At 38.4% G+C, this 20,522-nt stretch overlaps 2 protein-coding genes across 4 annotated transcripts in view; both read left to right on the top strand.

Annotated features, from left to right (window-relative positions):
* The window catches only part of LOC107566594 (FH1/FH2 domain-containing protein 3), a 21,205-nt gene extending 14,335 nt beyond the window's left edge, over window positions 1-6,870 (top strand). The window contains exons 4-10 of the mRNA XM_016252085.1: window positions 1,421-1,540; window positions 1,603-1,764; window positions 3,222-3,451; window positions 3,592-3,744; window positions 4,841-4,913; window positions 6,603-6,723; window positions 6,814-6,870. Of these exons, the coding sequence (XP_016107571.1) occupies window positions 1,421-1,540; window positions 1,603-1,764; window positions 3,222-3,451; window positions 3,592-3,744; window positions 4,841-4,913; window positions 6,603-6,723; window positions 6,814-6,842 (888 nt within the window). The 3' untranslated portion in view covers window positions 6,843-6,870. The remainder of the gene's footprint in view (window positions 1-1,420; window positions 1,541-1,602; window positions 1,765-3,221; window positions 3,452-3,591; window positions 3,745-4,840; window positions 4,914-6,602; window positions 6,724-6,813) is intronic.
* Window positions 6,871-10,682: 3,812 nt separating this feature from the next.
* On the top strand, window positions 10,683-19,753 carry hnrnpc (heterogeneous nuclear ribonucleoprotein C). 3 transcript variants are annotated; one of them, XM_016252100.1, is made up of 9 exons: window positions 10,683-10,770; window positions 13,153-13,197; window positions 14,938-15,203; window positions 16,382-16,454; window positions 16,551-16,598; window positions 16,741-16,898; window positions 17,901-18,014; window positions 18,090-18,208; window positions 18,286-19,753. In XM_016252100.1, exons 2-9 carry the CDS (start codon window positions 13,193-13,195, stop codon window positions 18,382-18,384), a joined length of 882 nt encoding a protein of 293 aa, XP_016107586.1. In that variant the 5' UTR covers window positions 10,683-10,770; window positions 13,153-13,192; the 3' UTR covers window positions 18,385-19,753. The 3 variants fall into 3 exon arrangements, with proteins under 3 accessions (XP_016107586.1, XP_016107588.1, XP_016107587.1); XM_016252102.1 differs by lacking the exon at window positions 10,683-10,770 and adding an exon at window positions 12,165-12,199; XM_016252101.1 differs by lacking the exon at window positions 10,683-10,770 and adding an exon at window positions 12,412-12,748.
* Window positions 19,754-20,522: the final 769 nt, after the last annotated feature.

Raw genomic sequence — 20,522 nt, 5'->3', positions numbered from 1 at the left:
ATGTGAGGAAGGAAGTCATCAGTGTGATTTTTATTTCAAAATAAAAGATTTTTGTTAAACGGTAACACCAGTGACACAACTCCAGGGGACCACTACTTTCATTATATATTTTATAATATTTATTTGGCATTTAGTTTTTTTATGTCATTTACATCATATATTTGATAGTTATGAATACATCATTGCATTTTAAATGGTAGAAAACCCTGTTTTTGACCTCAAAATAAAGCACTTTTCCTCTGTACATGGCTGTGGGGACGAGCAGTTTTGTCGTGCTTGGAATTCTTTATAATTAATAAAAAATAAATATTGCCACATTGATGGCTCAAGAAGGTGTTATTGTTCAAATAACACATTGTTTTATTTTAAAATATAAAAAAACTGTAACCCTAAAGTATTTTTCAAGTGTAATATTTCTGTAAAGGCTAGGGACAGAAAAGTGGACGTTTCCATAGAATGACCCAACTACAGAAGAGTCAAGATTTAAATAGGAAAAATATAGAAACTCTTTGGTCATTTTTGAGCGAGATGCTAACGGTCTAATCAGATTCAATGATCTATGCTAAGCTACAGCTAAAAGTGCTACCGCCAGACCCGGAGATCGGCTGAATGGATTCGAAAACGGTCAAACTCAACTGTTTAACTCTAGAGGAGTTGGAAAATGAGCCTATTTTCAAAAATAGTGGAGTGTTCCTTTAAGTCGCTGGGGTATATTTGTAGCAATAGCCAAAAAAAAAAAAAACACTGTATGGGTCAAAATGATCGATTTTTCTTTTAGGCCAAAAATCATTAGGATATTAAGTAAAGATCATGTTCCATAAAGATATTTTGTACATTTCCTACCGTAAATATATCAAAACTTTATTTTTGATTGTAATATGCATTGCTAAGAACTTCATTTGGACAACTTTAAAGGAGATTTTTTCAGTATTTAGATTTTTTTGCACCCTCAGATTCCAGATTTTCAAATAGTTGTATCTCAGCCAAACATTGTCCTGTCTTTTGTCCTAACAAACCACACATCAATGGAAAGCTTATGTATTCAGCTTTCAGATGACGCATTAATCTCAATTTCAAAAATTGGACCCTTATGACTGGTTTTATGGTCCAGGGTCACAATTCGTATGATCTCATGTGTACACTTTCATACAATCGTTTTACTGACCGTTGGGTTTTCCATTAAAATCATATTATTGAGGCATTCTCATGAGCTCAGGTTCATTGTATGAGTCAAATCTGTACTGGAAAACTGTCCCGGCAGGTACAGTGCTTGACATTATTTGAATGAAATCATCAACTGAGATAAACAAATGAACTGATGGCGAGAGAACTGAACTGCTGTTTTCTGTCATGTCAGGTCATTTGTAGTGTTTGTTTTTTGTGCAGCCCTGTTCCACGCTTTGCTTATGCATCTAAACAGGAATCCGCAGAGCCGCTCTTCCATCTGAAGCTTGCCATGGAGCAGCTGGCAGCCAATCAGACACTCCGCTGCATACTTGCGACTGTGCTGGCCGTCGGCAACTTTCTGAACGGCTGTAAGGTGAGGATGAGCGTATAAGGCTGTGTGCAGTCATGTTGCATGATGGTGTGTGTTTTTCACAGGCGAGGGGGTTTGAGTTGAGTTACCTGAGCAAACTCTCTCAGGTGAGAGACACACAAGGCCGGCAGCCTCTGCTTCATCACGTTTGTGTGCTATTGCTCCAGCTTTACCCACAATCCTCTGATCTGTTCTCCGACATCACTGCTGTCACAAAAGCCAGCAAGGTACGAGGCTATGTTTGCATGTTTTGTGCAATACCCACAAGAAAAAAATACTATAGTAATTTATACATACTATAGTAAAGTACTTGAATTAATCTGTTGTGGTAATTCTGTAGTTGCTGTGATAATATAACAACTATAGGAATATAAACACATTACTTTAACCAAGGAAGAGAGTGAAGGTGCGTCATCCTTTTTTTACAGTCTATGTTCACAACTGACTCGTTCGCTCAACAGCTAACATTTTCCGATACTATATGAACCAGAAATCTTTACGATGTATTTACCTCATGAACTTGGTTGAAAGAGCATCCAGAGTGAACAGAGCTAGAATCTAGACAAAACAGATACAAGCTCACTTTATTAGTAGTATTCTTTTTTAATTTAGTTTTGATTACTTCATTAGAATTCTAAACTATGGAAATGGTATAATATTGCGTCAAGAGTTTTGACTGGTAAAAATGCATAATCTTTTTTCTGAGTTAACCCTCTTGAAAAAAACAGCATATGCTGGTTAGGTATGTTTTGACGCTGGGATGCTGGTTTATGCTGGCCCTTTGCTGGTTTATGCTGGTCCTTTTGCTGGTTAAAACTGGTCCTTTGCTGGTTTATGCTGGCCCTTTGCTGGTTTATGCTGGTCATGTGCTGGTTTAAACTGGTCCTTTGCTGGTTTATGCTGGCCCTTTGCTGGTTTATGCTGGTCCTTTGCTGGTTTATGCTGGCCCTTTGCTGGTTTATGCTGGTTTATGCTCGTCATGTGCTGGTTTAAACGGGTCCTTTGCTGGTTTAAGCTGGTTTATGCTGGTCCTTTGCTGGTTTATGCTGGTCATGTGCTCAGCAACTTAAACCAGCATAAACCAGCAAAGAACCAGCTTAAACCAGCAAAGAACCAGTTTTAACCAGCAAAGGACCAGCATAAACCAGCAAAGAACCAGCTTAAACCAGCAAAGGACCAGTTTTAACCAGCATGGAACAGCATAAACCAGCAAAGAACCAGCTTAAACCAGCAAAGGACTAGTTTTAACCAGCAAAGGAACAGCATAAACCAGCAAAGGACCAGCATAAACCAGCAAAGAACCAGCTTAAACCAGCAAAGGACCAGTTTTAACCAGCAAAGGAACAGCATGGAACAGCATAAACCAGCAAAGAACCAGTTTAAACCAGCAAAGGACTAGTTTTAACCAGCAAAGGAACAGCATAAACTAGCAAATGACCAGCATAAACCAGCAAAGAACCAGCTTAAACCAGCAACGGACCAGTTTTAACCAGCAAAGGAACAGCATAAACCAGCATCCCAGCATCAAAACATACCTAACCAGCATATGCTGTTTTTTCAACAGGGAATCCAGGCAGGTTTGAATGATATCCAGTTAATTTGTATCCTGTTTGATCGTGTTTCCTTCTCTTGTCTTTATCCCTCTTTTCCTGTCTCTGATAAACATTCACACGCTGGCGGCTAGTGTGACTACACACAAGTGCAGCTGAATCTCTCGCAGCTTGAATCGCTTTGCAAAGCATGCTGGGATCAACTCCGACTACTTGAGAAGGATGGGAAGAAGAAGAAATGTGGAGGAAGAAAAGAGGAAGGTGGAGAAGAGGCAACGCTCCATCAGAGGCTTGCCCAGTTTCTGAAAGACTGCGGGGAGAGATTGAAGGTGCTTCGAGCCGTTCACCGCAGAGTCATCAACAGGTAAAACGAGTTGGTTAACACAAAATGCCAAAACAGGCCATAGCTAATTGTCATTGAAACATTTGCATTGAACCACATGCAAATAGTTTTTTTTTACCCTCATTTAGCCAAATCAACAATTAGTTTTATCTTGCATTTAGATTCCACTCGTTCCTGCTCTTCCTCGGTTATTCGCGTACCATGGTGAGAGAAACGAGTGCAGAGGTGTTTTGTAAGACTCTCAGTGACTTCGCTCTGGAGTACAGAGCCACTCGCAGTGCTATCCTTCAACAGAGGGAGAGAGAGAAGGAGAAGCACAGCCAAAACACACCTAAACTCAAAACCAGACTCCAACAAAGCCCATCTGATGTAAGTAACAGGCACTTTTCATAAATAATGGCCTTAAACACTTTTTTGTAAACAGATATTTAGCTACCTCCTAGGTTAATTTATGTGTACTTAAAAGTTATATATTAACACTATGTATATTTGGTCACACTTTCTTTTAAAGGTACAATAAGTAAGTTTTCGCCATTAAAGGGCACATATTCAAAAGAAACAAAGGCGTAATTTGATTACGCCGTGACTGAGTGTGGAATAATGGGAGTTGTGGTCTTAATCCCCACATCTGATGCAATCTGACAGGACTCGGGCAGGAATCATGTTCATGGATGAGCTAATGTATTAAAGATTTATTAACATCGTAGTATGAAGCAGAGTGAGGCGGAAAGCTGTCGAAGTGAAACAAGGCCGCTGAAGCAATTGCTAAAGAGAGACGAGAGTGACACACGGCTGGAAAGCAGCGGAGCTTTTATTATGCCACAGTCGAGCGCTTCCGCTCCTTCCGGTCGTGAGTATGTGGGGTAAAGCAGCGCTGTTTTATCATACTAGATACTAGGGCTGCACGATCAATCGAAATGGAATTGAGATCGTGATTCGACAGAAGCTGTGATTGTCATGCGTATCTTTCAGTGAAGCGACTACTTGAGAAGGATGGGAAGAAGAAGAAATGTGGAGGAAGAAAAGAGGAAGGTGGAGAAGAGGCAACGCTCCATCAGAGGCTTGCCCAGTTTCTGAAAGACTGCGGGGAGAGATTGAAGGTGCTTCGAGCCGTTCACCGCAGAGTCATCAACAGGTAAAACGAGTTGGTTAAAACAAAATGCAACAACAGGCCATAGCTAATTGTCATTGAAACATTTGCATTGAACCACATGCAAATAGTTTTTTTTTACCCTCATTTAGCCAAATCAACAATTAGTTTTATCTTGCATTTAGATTCCACTCGTTCCTGCTCTTCCTCGGTTATTCGCGTACCATGGTGAGAGAAACGAGTGCAGAGGTGTTTTGTAAGACTCTCAGTGACTTCGCTCTGGAGTACAGAGCCACTCGCAGTGCTATCCTTCAACAGAGGGAGAGAGAGAAGGAGAAGCACAGCCAAAACACACCTAAACTCAAAACCAGACTCCAACAAAGCCCATCTGATGTAAGTAACAGGCACTTTTCATAAATAATGGCCTTAAACACTTTTTTGTAAACAGATATTTAGCTACCTCCTAGGTTAATTTATGTGTACTTAAAAGTTATATATTAACACTATGTATATTTGGTCACACTTTCTTTTAAAGGTACAATAAGTAAGTTTTCGCCATTAAAGGGCACATATTCAAAAGAAACAAAGGCGTAATTTGATTACGCCGTGACTGAGTGTGGAATAATGGGAGTTGTGGTCTTAATCCCCACATCTGATGCAATCTGACAGGACTCGGGCAGGAATCATGTTCATGGATGAGCTAATGTATTAAAGATTTATTAACATCGTAGTATGAAGCAGAGTGAGGCGGAAAGCTGTCGAAGTGAAACAAGGCCGCTGAAGCAATTGCTAAAGAGAGACGAGAGTGACACACGGCTGGAAAGCAGCGGAGCTTTTATTATGCCACAGTCGAGCGCTTCCGCTCCTTCCGGTCGTGAGTATGTGGGGTAAAGCAGCGCTGTTTTATCATACTAGATACTAGGGCTGCACGATCAATCGAAATGGAATTGAGATCGTGATTCGACAGAAGCTGTGATTGTCATGCGTATCTTTCAGTGAAGCACGGTTCTGTGATCAGCAGTAAATCTCCATCCAAAGGCCAGAGAAACTCCAAATACGCCCCGCAGAAGAAACCCAGAAAATGCCTATCGCTGCAGCTGAATAAACAGAAGATTCAACTGCTTTCATTGATTCAACGTGACTAATAAACACATGACTATGGCAATATACGGTTTATCGGAGTGACGTTATGAAGTGAGTTTGGAGTAAAAATATGTTATTAAATGTGGTATTTTCACATGCTTTCAGACGGAGCAGCATTTACTTCACAGAGCCGTAGTTCACTGAGAAGCAGTACAAACAGCTGTCATTATCGCCAATGATTTCTTTCAATTTCATAATCGCACCAATAAAATCATCTGCAATTTTTTTTTTGCGTAGCTTGTCAGTGAACTACGGCTCTGTGTAGTAAATGCTGCTCCATCTGAAAGCACGTGATGATGATTTCCTGCGGATTACAGAACCGGCTTTACTAACAAAATGCGCACGACAATCGCATTCGATTAATCGTGCAGCCCTACTAGATACGTTCGAAAGTTCTGTTATAATGCTACTCTGTGTGGTCGTCACCTGTATAATAAAACACATAACATATTAAAGCGTATTTGGTGTTGAAATCGAGGGGTTAGGACGTCATTGGCAGGCGACACGATGACACTATGGACACGGTCCGTGCCACTAGATAAAATAGCTTATTTCTCTGGATTTAAACATTCTTTGAAACATTTGGGATAATGTAAGTACACAAGTCAGGAAATATATAACACTGTTCTAGTGGTTTTTGGATATTTTAAAAAATAATAATAATTACATATTGCACCTTTAATGTCCAATTCTCACTATTAACAAAATGAATCATGAGTTTCGCCTCAATAAACTCCCAATTTGCTGCTTATTAATAGCTATTAAGGTAGTTGTTAAGTTTAGACATTGGGTCTTTAAATAATACTTTATCCACCAAATGCACAAGTTCTCAACGGAAAAGTGTTTATATTTTGGAGAAAGAGAACCAAATATACCATTTACAGCAAATTTTCACCAAATTTGTCAATTTTAAGAATGTATTACTTTCTTTCACCGCAGGAGAATCAGGAGCAGGTGAAACTTGAAGAGGTTTTGAAGACTCCTGACTCGTCGTCATCGTCGTCTTTGCACTTTGACTTCACTCGTCCACGCCAACGCAGCAAGACGAGCGACAAGAAGGGTAGCCTCTTCTAAATGTTACTACATTTTTTAGTCGCATTCAAATACAATTGGGAAATATTCACAGAAATGAATGATTGATTTGTTGCAGGTTGTCACTCCCGAAAGCTGAAGTGGTGATCTCCAATCCTGATTTCCTCTAAAAGTGTAGCTCATTGACGTGTTAGCTTGTTAACTTTGATTATGGAAGCAAAACTTGAAGTAGCATCTTTTTTTCTTTTCTTTTTGTCAATTCTTTTGCATTGTTGGTAAGTTAGCTAGCAACTGTCACGAATAGTCGTACATTTTAAGTTTTGAGTCAAAAGCAGGGATTTTGCATGCTGAGTTGTTGCTGTTCATGAATTGTTTGCTGAAAAACATTTTAGTTTCCATTGTGACGACTTACCCCATGCATCGTTAGAACATCACAATGCATGACTTGCTTACTTTATGTGTTTTACATTACATTAACAATACCGTTGTATAAAGTACAATAAACTGTTAGCAGTTTAGCATTCCTCTTGCCATAATTTCCTGTACTGAGTCAGAATTTCAAATAAATTATGTTCATCAATAAAATTGTGATTAGCAATTATCATTCAATGGCTTTGTTTTAAGTAGATGTTCAGTAACTTTCATAGTTTTTTTTTTTTTTTATTTTTAATGCATTTTTCTGGTCGTTTTCTGCTTGGCTTTGGTGGCGTACATTTTGTGACGGTAGCGCAGTGAACCGCGTATTTGCTTTGAGAGGACCGCACGATTTTTATTTCATTTTTCAAAGTAGGAGTTATTTTTCACCCCATTTTTGCAGCACAGTTGGTTTGTTTGATTTTTTGAAGGTAATGTGGAGGAAATGGCTCGTATGGACCGCTGGTTGTGTTTTCAAGATGGGGTCGTTTTTCCCTCCATGTTCAGGATTCAGAATATAACGCGTTTTATGTCCATTTTTAACGTGACAGACTGTTTTTATTCGGCTGTAGACATTTGGACTGAGCTTGTCCTTTTTAATGCGATTATTTGGGCGGTATTTTTGAGGCGCGTTGCTTTGAATGTGGCGATTGATTTTTCAGGCGACGTTTTTGCAGGTTTTGAATTGTCTCGGCACTTTTAATGGACTGAGAAAACACGTTTTCTGTCTCATGCAATCATTTATATCAATGCATGGACCGTTTAACACGTTTTACATTTGAATCATGTAGCTAAACGGTAATCTTTCCATTAAAAGTACATCAAGAATGCTGAATTGAGCTGGTTGCATTAATATTAAAGACATGTTTGAAGAAGGCCCAGTGGGTCAAAGACACCATTACTGCCTTTGCTCAAGTGCCCCCATGCTGTATGTGTGCAAAATAATATCATATTTGTATGTAATCCAGAATTCAGCCCATGCAACTCTTCTAGTTGTGTTGTAGAATGTCTGAAGAAATGAGAATGCTATGTTTGCCCCCTCCTCCCCAACACCGACTGATAATGTGTCTTGAACAGTTTTTTTTCAATGCAATTTCACATTAGAAAGTGGTTTGGTTTAGCTTGGTCTTTCTGTGCTTGATGTTGAAAATGCAAGTGTTTCTTATTTTGTCTTCAGTAAATGGGTATCTTGTATGTGAAATGCACCAAATCATGTTCCCCTCACAGTTCCCCACTATAGGCACACATCAGGATCATATTGCGTTTTTAGCTGTAATATGTGTGTAGATCATGGGTTCCCAAACATAAGAATCGTACATGCGCCTATATATTGGGTATGGATAACCAACCTATCCATCACTTTCACTTTAATGTTTAATCGTATGGTTTTTATTTGAACAAGAAAAACAATTTGATTATAGAATGCAAGGGGGGAAATATATAAATGATTGTGTACATATTGTAATTTACTTTTACACCACAAGCAAGTGTGAAGTAAGACTGGACCCATTTCCCATTTTAATCTACAAAGCAGCAAAATGCAACATCACTACAGCTGTAGTAAGAACAGTGTTTAATGACATGGGCGTGATCTCCATCACTTTCACTTTAATGTTTAATCGTATGGTTTTTATTTGAACAAGAACAACAATTTGATTATAGAATGCAAGGGGGGAAATATATAAATGATTGTGTACATATTGTAATTTACTTTTACACCACAAGCAAGTGTGAAGTAAGACTGGACCCATTTCCCATTTTAATCTACAAAGCAGCAAAATGCAACATCACTACAGCTGTAGTAAGAACAGTGTTTAATGACATGGGCGTGATGCAGTGTTGTTGCATTGCAATGCCTTTGTGTTTGTGTGTGAATGATTTGTCGCAAAATATGCAGCCCACGCTTCGGGAAACCCTGGTCTAGACTGAACCCCACATGCTGATGTTAAAGGGTTAGTTCACCCCAAAATGACAATTCTGTCATTAATTACTCGCCCTCGTGTCGTTCCAAACCCGTAAGACCGTCGTTCATCTTCAGAACAAAAATTAAGATATTTTTTATGCATTCTGGCAGCTCTCTAACCCTCCATAGACAGCAAGGGTCCTTACACGATCAACGTCCAGAAACGTAGCAAGGAGATCGGTAAAATAATCCATGTGACATCAGGGGCTCACCTGTAATATTATGAAGCTGCGAGAATACTTTTTGTGCACAAAAAACATCCAGTGTTGTTGCATTGCAATGCCTTTGTGTTTGTGTGTGAATGATTTGTCGCAAAATATGCAGCCCACGCTTCGGGAAACCCTGGTCTAGACTGAACCCCACATGCTGATGTTAAAGGGTTAGTTCACCCCAAAATGACAATTCTGTCATTAATTACTCGCCCTCGTGTCGTTCCAAACCCGTAAGACCGTCGTTCATCTTCAGAACAAAAATTAAGATATTTTTTATGCATTCTGGCAGCTCTCTAACCCTCCATAGACAGCAAGGGTCCTTACACGATCAACGTCCAGAAACGTAGCAAGGAGATCGGTAAAATAATCCAAGTGACATCAGGGGCTCACCTGTAATATTATGAAGCTGCGAGAATACTTTTTGTGCACAAAAAAACCCGACTTTATTCAACAATACGTCTCCCTGGCGCCATTTTAGAGAGTATCGGCTGAACGCAAACAGCGTATGCTATTCTCTGTCAGCCGCACGGATACGTTGTTTTCGTTCAAATCACAGCACAAACAACGTAGAAAAAGTATCCGTGCGTTGCGGCTGACAGAGAATAGCATACGCTGTTTGCGTTCAGTGGATATTCTCCAAAATGGCGGAGACAAATTGTTGAATAAAGTCGTTTTTTTTTTTTCTTTTGTGCACAAAGTATTCTCGTAGCTTTGTAAAATTGCGGTTGAACCGCTGATTTCACACAGATTATTTTACCGATCTCCTTGCTACGTTTCTGGACGTTGATCGTGTAAGGACCCTTGCTGTCTATGGGAGGGTCAGAGATCTGCCAGAATTCATCAAAAATATCTTAATTTGTGTTCCGAAGATGAACGAAGGTCTTATAGGTTTGGAACGACACGAGGGTGAGTAATTAATGACAGAATTTTCAGTTTTGGGTGAACCATTCCTTTAATGCCTTTGCATACAACACACACATTTAGCTCTTTAAATTCATGCAGGTCACACTTCTATTCTATTCTCAAGTCCAAATTTTACACCAAATTTGTCTCAGAAAGATTAGTCCTGTCATGGAGGTTTCAGGTCTCAACCCTAAAGATCTCGGTTGTAAAAAAACTAAAACGTTTCCCTGCTTTAGGGAGCAAAAGATGTTAATTTCTGATTTTATTCATTTTGCTTTTTTCAGTTTTGGGTGAACCATTCCTTTAATGCCTTTGCATACAACACACACATTTAGCTCTTTAAATTCATGCAGGTCACACTTCTATTCTATTCTCAAGTCCAAATTTTACACCAAATTTGTCTCAGAAAGATTAGTCCTGTCATGGAGGTTTCAGGTCTCAACCCTAAAGAGTAAAAAAGTAAAAAAACTAAAACGTTTCCCTGCTTTAGGGAGCAAAAGATGTTAATTTCTGATTTTATTCATTTTGCTTTTTTTTTTTTTTTTTTGTAGTTTGAGGCAGCTTTTTTGACCCACGTCAATCCGTAAGTTGTTTTTTCTTTTATTCTCCACTTCTGCACCAATCTTCCTGAAAAGTGTTTCATTCAGACTAGCCTCCCATTTGCTGTGTGTAGCCTTTACCTACTTCTATCACCTTTAAAACTGCCGTAGAGTAACAAATACTTTATTAGTAGTCTTGTGGATTTTTTTTTTCTTTAGTACAATTAGAAAAACGTTCATGGTCTAAATAAGCTTGAGCAAACAGGCCAGCAGAACACTAAACCACACGCTTCAGAGGCTTAACGTTCAAAGACACGCTACATTTTGCTAAACCACTCCTAGAGAGAATCCCAGTTTTTGACACTGAGGTCTAGCCTTATTTTTGGTTTAATGGTAATGTAATATACAGGAAAATTATAATTTTATGTCTACTACACTAGTCAATATTTGAAGTGGATCAAAACCTTTCATCAGAGTTGTCCTAAAACCTGAAACCAAAATGCGTTCTTGTCTTAGGACTACTTTGAACTTTTTTTTGATCCACTTCAAATGTTGACTAGTTGTTTTTTTTTTTTTAAGTATGTGTCATTTAGACACATTTTCTGTCCATGTACAGTTGTGTTCTGGATGAGTGCAACACTTGTTAGTGCATTTCTTCACATTTTGCTCTTGTCATACCCATAAACCAATACTATAAGGCCTCTATATTTAAGCTAGAATGCAGTAGGCATTTAGTTTCACTTCCGCATTTTAGTTTACAAGTGTGATGTCTCAGCAGGTCATACATTACCACATTTCCCACCCAGCATACAGATGTGAACGCCGTCCCCTGTGGCGCATTTGGCCAACAAACTGCATAAGACTACAACATACACTCATGAATCTCTTGATTTCAAATGCATAGCTATGCACATTATAGCACAGGGAAGCTTCATATGACTGCCGTGGCTCTTATTTTAAACATATTAGTTGATATAACTTTATGAAACGAATGTAAATTATTTTATTTTGATTGTTACGAACTGCGTATATCTTCATGTTTGTTCACTCAAAAGCCTTGTTCTTTGGTAATGTTCATAATAGTGGAGTAATTGGAAATGTTTAAGCACAAACTGCATAAGACTACAACATACACTCATGAATCTCTTGATTTTAAATGCATAGCTATGCACATTATAGCACAGGGAAGCTTCATATGACTGCCGTGGCTCTTATTTTAAACATATTAGTTGATATAACTATGAAACGAATGTAAATTATTTTATTTTGATTGTTACGAACTGCGTATATCTTCATGTTTGTTCACTCAAAAGCCTTGTTCTTTGGTAATGTTCATAATAGTGGAGTAATTGGAAATGTTTAAGTATTGATCTAGGCTGTATTTTTTTTTTAAGTATGTGTCATTTAGACACATTTTCTGTCCATGTACAGTTGTGTTCTGGATGAGTGCAAATGAGTCTTCATCTTGCCATGGTAAATTTGTTGTAAGAGCAAGAACAAACATCTAAATTTCATATTTTAAACTCATTGTTTTTCCATTAAATGGCATTAAAATGTATTCTAAAATACCCACATTTACGCCATTGAATCTTCAATTGGCAGTGGTGAAAACAATGGTAGCTGCAACATAATCTTGACTTTATAGAATAATTCTGTACTATAATTGAAATATTGAGAAATAGTCTTGACTAAAATTGCTTTAACTTGAAGCAAAGGTAGCTGTTATTGTGCAACTTATTATGTTATAGAAACATACAGGGCCTAATTTTCCTTAAATTCATGTTTATTGTTCTGATATCTAGCATGGTGCCTGAGGATATTTTAATTTGCGTAGACCTCTGACTCGCTCTATAATTGGTCCATAGTGACTGTTTCACCCTCTTTCATCCATATAAAGTTAAAATTTCCTACAGACACACTGATATTCATCTTTTTGCTCAGCGGTAAAGCAAACTTAATGGTGCGTCTTAAGCTGTGCCGATGGCATCGTTTGATAGACCTTTTTAATCTGTTGGTGGCAATGTGAGTTTATTAAATTTTTTCCATTAGCGCAGGATTTGATTGCGTCACATGACTGGGAAACGTCACTCTATTTGACACTTTGAAATGAAAGGGTTTTAGATGGGGATCATGTGACATTAAGTGGGTTTATATAATATTATGGTGTCATGGCTGATCTTTTTTCACTTTGGGATATTTGTCTGGAGTCCATTTTCTTTGCTTCACGTTGTGTATACCAACCACTGGGTGGCAGCATCTGAACAGTAGCCTGCTTGTTTGACCTTGGGAAAGTGTTGAGATTGGTGTGATGTCCGTGAAAGTCTGGTGGGTTACATCACCCCCCCACGCAGTACGACTTTCACCCACAATGCACTGCTGAGCAGCAGCTCAACGGTGTCCAATAACAACCCTCTTCTCTCCAACAGAATCAGGCAGACAGACGACTCGGCCTGAATTACAGACAGAATGGAGTGAGTTCTGACTATTCAACCCCCAACATCCCCCTCAGCACACTTAAATATCTCAACGTGCACGTTATGTGGCGGTCAGGTAGCCACGTGTCCCAAGTGTCCAAAAATACCTCCAAAACACTGACCAGTCCAGCTTAAACATACCAGTTTACCTTTAAACGTGTAGTAAGCACAGAAAATGATCCACACACACACATAACCAGATACATTTTCCTCAGTAAATTCACTTGTTAGTGCATTTCTTCACATTTTGCTCTTGTCATACCCATAAACCAATACTATAAGGCCTCTATATTTAAGCTAGAATGCAGTAGGCATTTAGTTTCACTTCCGCATTTTAGTTTACAAGTGTGATGTCTCAGCAGGTCATACATTACCACATTTCCCACCCAGCATACAGATGTGAACGCCGTCCCCTGTGGCGCATTTGGCCAACAAACTGCATAAGACTACAACATACACTCATGAATCTCTTGATTTTAAATGCATAGCTATGCACATTATAGCACAGGGAAGCTTCATATGACTGCCGTGGCTCTTATTTTAAACATATTAGTTGATATAACTATGAAACGAATGTAAATTATTTTATTTTGATTGTTACGAACTGCGTATATCTTCATGTTTGTTCACTCAAAAGCCTTGTTCTTTGGTAATGTTCATAATAGTGGAGTAATTGGAAATGTTTAAGCATTGATCTAGGCTGTAATTTTCATGTGATTCCATTTTAAACAGAGAAAGTCCATGTGAAACCAAAATTGGCCCCATTTACTTTAATAATACATATTTGTCTTATTGCAAGTAATTTATCAGTAAATGCTATTATGAAAGAAAAATGGGTTGCAAATACTGTTTCATGTTGACTAGATTTCCAGAACGAATCCGGTCTCACTAGCTGTTTCCATCCATGTATTTTTATGCAAAATCAGATAATTGTTTAAAGTCGCATGCATGTAAAATCTTAATGCACAAAAAAAAAAGTGCTCAATTGAAGTTTTTTTTTTTTAGTACAATTAGAAGTCGTGCACATAACCTCCAATAGAAATGCATGTATCGAACAAATCCCTTGATGCACAAAAACATCCAATCACAGGATTGGATGACAAAATCAGATAATTGTTTAAAGTCGCATGCATGTAAAATCTTAATGCACAAAAAAAAAAAAGTGCTCAATTGAAGTTTTTTTTTTTTAGTACAATTAGAAGTCGTGCACATAACCTCCAATAGAAATGCATGTATCGAACAAATCCCTTGATGCACAAAAACATCCAATCACAGGATTGGATAACTGGACTAACCAGTGGACCAATCGCATTACACACCATCTAAAATATAGAGTAATTCTGAAATGGCTGTGCAAAGTCTAATCAAAATAATTTGGTATATTTACCTCCTAGAACGGTTTCAAACCATTGCATTCCCACACATTAGACCAAGATTACATGGCAACGATTGTTAATACGTTTCATCTGTTGCATTTGCACCAACGTCCATTTTTATTACGGATATATTGCACCAGTTTACCAGGAAGTGAAGATTCTGTTCTCTTGAACATATGGACTGGAAACTGTGCTTTATTTGCAAATGTTTCATGTGATACACCGTTTTATGTTAACTTTGCAATTTTGGATGGAAATGTAGTTATGGAGGCCGGTGATGTTATCGACACGCTAATTTCTCATTTGTCCTTCCTGTCTCTGTCGATCTTCTGCACCCCTCTATTCCTCTCTTTTTGCCCAGACTTTCCCCCACAACCAGCAGCCTGATGGCCAGCAATGTCACCAACAAGACGGATCCGCGTTCCCTGAACTCCCGGGTCTTCATCGGGAACCTCAACACCATGCTGGTGACCAAGGCTGACGTGGAGGCCATCTTCAGTAAGTATGGGAAGATCGTGGGCTGCTCTGTGCACAAAGGCTTCGCCTTCGTCCAGTACGTCAACGAGAGGAACGCCAGAGCTGCTGTTGCTGGCGAAGACGGGCGGATGATCGTCGGACAGGTGCTCGGTAAGTAGAGTGACGTCCCACTGTGAAGATCTCATTGATGCAGGTCATTGGAGATTAATTTCTTACCTTCGTTTTCCAAGGATGTTTCAATTATTTGAAGGGCTTTTCCTATTTAAGCTAATTCAAAGTCCTTTTTTTAAGGTAAGTCAATGGTCTTGGCGGCCATATTTACAATGCCTCCAAACATGCAAGACCAACTCGTTCTACTTGAATGGGGAAATACTGAAATCTGCAGGCCAAACTGAACATTTAAATGGCACATTTCAAATCGTCAACTAAATTTGCGCATGTGTAATCCCAAGCATAGGTCTGTTTCTGAAGTAAGATAATAATGGCAGCTGCAATAATGCAATGACTTAACCAATAGGAGATTGGTTGTTTTATTTAGAAGGCGGGACTTATTTTGTCATTCTGCATTATACTTTCTTCCATTCGTGGTAATGTGAGTGAACTGTCTTGGTATATGTGCAGGCCTTGGTTAATCTCACAAAACCTGTCAAGAATTTGTTCATCAAAAATCAAAAGGAATTATTTTTACTTAAAAAAAAAAAAAGCAGGATTTTATTTTATTTTGTATTGTCACAATTTTTATGACAGTTTATGCTTCCAATCAAATTCTCATTGTTTCATTGTGAAAATAAAATTATTGTGTTAAGTAATAAGTATTATTCGCACAATGCAAAAACAGTCGTAATCTTAAATCTCAGTAATTTATTTGATGCAAAATGTATCCAGTATTTTAGTTAGTCAGTCAGTTATAGTTAGTTGTGGTCTTGATGTGTTGCAATATTTAGCCTGATATGGATAGTGGATTGAAAAATCAGGACATTTCTGCCTAATATCTTTAATTTGACGTGGTCTTAACTCAAAGTAGAAGCTCAAAGAAAGTCCAGGATTTCCGAAGTTGTGTTGCTATTTTGTGCCCTAAACTTGTAAATACGGCATTATTTGTAGGGATTGTTAACCTTCGGTTGCTCGAGAGTGATTGGTCCTCTAAGAAATATTCTGTAAGGTTTAGGATGCCTTAAGATACATGCTTATGCATGAGCACCATTTTTAAAAAATTCATTTTATCAATTTTGCTGATGCTTTCAACCAATTTCGTGACTACTAGGTGATATCTTTTATCTTTATCTATCTTTTTTTTTCATGCGTGTTCAATCTTTCTGCTTTTTCAGATATTAATCTGGCTGGTGAGCCAAAACCCCATCGGCCAAACACTATTAAGCGCTCTGCAGGAGATATGTACAGGTTTGTATTTAATAGTTTATTATATATATTTTTTTTATTTTTATGTACAAGTATTTTCACCCCTGTTAATTCTTCAATTGCTTTCTCCTCCAACAGTTCTTCATTTGATCTGGACTATGACTTTCAGAGAGATTACTATGACAGGTGAGCTCGCTTCCAGGTTCACTGATCAAACGCTTTGCAAAGAGCTTTTTTATTATTATTCATTAAAGGCTTTTAATGTCTGTCTGAACTGGGATTGCACGATTCCAGGAACGTGTGTGTTAATCTGAGTGTGTGTTTTCAGGATGTACTCGTACCCGTCGCGTGTTCCCCCTCCTCCTCCTCCTCCTCTCTCGCGGGCGGTGATTCCCTCCAAACGGGCGCGAGTGAGCGTGAGCGGCGGCAGCCGCAGGACCAAGAGCAGCTTCTCCTCTAAGAGCAGCCAGCGCACGTCCCGTACCAGTGAGGCGCAGTTTGTGTGCTATATTCTCCATTTGATACATCCCTCCCTTTTTATTCTTATTTAAAGTTTTTGTTCACTACTAAATAATTATACATAAATTGACATTTTATAACCACATTGTTCTGATATATGCACACTACAGGGTCAAAAGTTTGGAATAATTTTTTTTTACATCTTTTTGAAAAGTCTATACTGCTCAAGGCTGCATTTATTTGATCAGAAATAAAAACATTAATATTGTGAAATTATTACAATTTAAAATAACTGTTTGCGGATATTGTAAAATGTTAATTATTCCTGTGATATAAAGCTGAATTTTCAGCATCATTACTAGTCTTCGGTGTCATGTGATCTTCAGAAATCATTCTAATATTCTGATTTGCTGCATTAATAATTTTGGTGCTCGGTTAGTAGTAATATTTTTAGTTCTCAGTGTTTTCTGTTTGATGATTTGGCAAATATTAGCTTTTTTTTCAGGATTCTTTGAACAAAGTTCAAAAGAAAAGCATTTATTTGAAATAGTCTTTTGTAACAGTAGACTGTCTTTACTGTCACTTTAATTTAAACATTGTGTCCTTTATAAAAATTATTCATTTCTTTTTATAAAACGTTTGAATGACAGTGTATCATGATTGTTTTCAACATTGATAATAATCAGAAATGTTTCTTGAGTAGCAAATCAGCATCTTAGACTGATTTCTGAAGATCATGTGACTCTGAAGAGTTATGATGCTGAAAATTCAGCTTTGCGTCTCTGAAATAAATTACATTTTAAAATGTATTCATATAGAAAAGTGTTATATTAAACGGTAATAACATTTCAGTGTTTTAAATCTATTTTTGATCAAATAAATGCAGCTTTGGTGAGCAGAAGAGACTTCTTTCACAAATGTCACAATCTTATCAGCCAACTTTTGAACCGCGGTGTACATTTGGACTAATAAGCACCTCAATGTCTGAGATGTTTAGCGACCACCATTTATATCCCTGTCTGTGTGCAGTGAGAGCTGATGATCTACAAACCATTAAGAAGGAACTGACTCAGATTAAACACAAAGTGGACTATCTGCTGGAGAGCCTGGAGCGCATGGAGAGAGACCACAGCAAGAAATCAGGTACATGCCACACTAATGAACAAAACCAGTCAAACTAGCCACTTCTAAAAAGGCTCTCCTCACATTACTGCACAGAGGTGAAGAGCACTAAACCAGATGAAGTCTCACCGCAGCACTCCAGCGGCAAGAAAGAGCGCGAGAGCACAGAAATGAACGACTACGAGGATGAGGGAGACCTGCTGGAGGAAGAGGAGGTGAGTGAACGACAAACAACAGCGTCAGAAATCATGTATCGACTCGCTCGTATTCACCCGTCGCTTTTGGTTTGCAGATCAAGAGTCGAGGAAGGGAGGATGATGAGGAGGAAGAGGAAGGTGAGCAGGAGGAAGGAGAGGACGATGGAGACAGCGCCAATGGAGACCATTCTTAAACATGGACACACATGCATGCTCACCGTGAGATATATAGAGTAGATCCTCTGACCTTTAATGCACCTAGTTTTATTTTATAATTCCAGAACGATAACTAAGACTCTGTGGATCGTGAAAATGACACTTTTTAGATAAGTCGCATGAACCCCTGACTTCAGCCAGCTTTCCATGAGATCACGCAATTCTTGCATTAAAAACAGTTGAGTGCTTTAGAATTGAGAAAATACTTTGGATTGCAGTGAAATCTCCTTCATTGGTGTGACATTGAACAAGTTTGCTGCCAAGCTTTTTTTAAAGACTGGCAACCCAACAGCTTGATTGTGTTTGTTGAAATTTGGAGGAGGAACCAAAATACCATTTAAAGGTTGTGCTTAGATGAAGGTTAAAGCAAAATAAGTAACCAGTTTCATAACTTTTCAACCCCTAAAAGGCAAGCTCAGTATTTGTCAATAATGATTACTATCCTGAACGACTAATGTAGGTCTACTCGGTGGGACGGTGGTTTAGTGATCAAAATGCATCGGATTTGGAAATTAGAGCTCTTAAAGAGACACTAACATGTACGTTTTACCTTGTTAATTGGTTTGCACCAAACGTACTCTGCCGGTACAAACAAATTGGATCATTTCCCACTTCAGGCACGTTCAGGTCCTTCTCCTTTGGTGTTTTTAAAGTTGATGCATGAGTTACGGTGGTGATAATGGTGGCTGGAGTTCGGGAACGTTCTGCCATGTTCTTGAGGTCATTCACTCTTTAAACCGGCCTGTGCAGATTGAGATTGCACAGATGCACTCAAATGCTCATGAACGTCTGTCTTCAATGCTTTCTTTGATTCTTGTGGTTGTGCAGATTTCCGTTCTTAAATGCACTGTTGATCGTTGTCGCCGTCTTCCCAAACACATACAAGTCGATTAGATTATTTTGGCTTATTAAGAGTCCCAAATGGTTCTCCAACCGAGTACCAAATCTCTTGACGGACTTTAGTCCCCAAACCCTAACGAACTGAACCCATTCGTTCTTGTCTGTGCGCTGGCTCAGGCACAGCAATGTTCCTCTAGGACTCGTTTTGGGAATAAATGTAGAGTTACTCGTCTTGACCAGTGTGGCCCCGTTCTGTTATTTAACCTCACAGAAATACAGTTTGATTGAATTGAACTGTTTTATATTCCATATGTGGTCACTGAGAGTGTGATTGTACAGTCAACGTCATTTTACCTGTCGGTTTGTGTCTGTGTACAGTGACACTAAGAGGAGAGTTTCCTTCTGGTAAATACACAATGTGTTTGTAGCCATTTTGTTTCCATTCGTTCTGTTTGTCTTTTGTTTGATCTGTGTTATAAGTTGCAATAAAACTACAAGTGGTCATGACATGTTGGCTCTTATTGTAAGAATCTGGAACAACTGCCATGATGATAAACTACTTCAACTGCTTTTTATTTTCTCCAACAAGTAGCCATGAAGAGTGACAAAATGCAATGTTTTTTGCTTTTAATTATGCTTGCAGCCTCACAAGTTGAGATGGTCTAATCAAATGCCTTTCTGAAATGTCTTCATTTATGTTAGCAAAACAATTTGCTTCATTTCAATGAACTAATTAAAAGAAACACTGATTCATTGGAGTCATTCAACAGCATTCACTGCGGTCGCTGCACTTCATGCAATGAATGGTGATTGTATTACTGCTGTTCGTCACTGATGGTTTTAGGGCTTTTATGATTTATTACATATATTTGGTGTAAATTTGTGTTGCTGTCGTCCAAAAGGAAATCTCATCATTTTAAGGCCTGTAGCAAATGCTTGGAATTTCAGTTTAGCTTCTCCAACAATGAGATTGATATTCTTTTTTTTTTTTAGGTTACTCTGTGAATGTTAAAACGCAACCCAAACTGCTCATAACATTTTCTGTTTAGGCCTCAGGAGCCTGTGAACTCATCGACTCAATGTTTATGGCAGTATCACAGTATGAGATAAAAGATTACCATGGTATTTAATTGATTTAATGATTTTGAGGTCGAGCACCGATTGAGTCTGTAGGTGTTTGTAATAAAATGTTGGTTATAGTGACGGTTTGTTTTGTTTTTTTTACTATTCTCGACCAATTCAGTGTTTTTACTACTTGTATAAAATTGGACCAGTC

This window comes from Sinocyclocheilus grahami, unplaced genomic scaffold (assembly GCF_001515645.1).
Source record: "Sinocyclocheilus grahami isolate Dianchi unplaced genomic scaffold, SAMN03320097.WGS_v1.1 scaffold1087.1, whole genome shotgun sequence".
Taxonomy (NCBI): Eukaryota; Metazoa; Chordata; class Actinopteri; order Cypriniformes; family Cyprinidae; genus Sinocyclocheilus; species Sinocyclocheilus grahami.
This window is presented reverse-complemented; position numbering and strand designations above follow the sequence as displayed.

What these genes read in the sequence shown, in the direction of transcription:
- hnrnpc (XM_016252100.1), top strand. An exon ending in GATCGTCGGACAGGTGCTCG is followed by an intron (nt 15,204 to 16,381) that starts GTAAGTAGAGTG and finishes CTGCTTTTTCAG; the next exon opens with ATATTAATCTGGCTGGTGAG. An exon ending in CAGAGAGATTACTATGACAG is followed by an intron (nt 16,599 to 16,740) that starts GTGAGCTCGCTT and finishes GTGTGTTTTCAG; the next exon opens with GATGTACTCGTACCCGTCGC.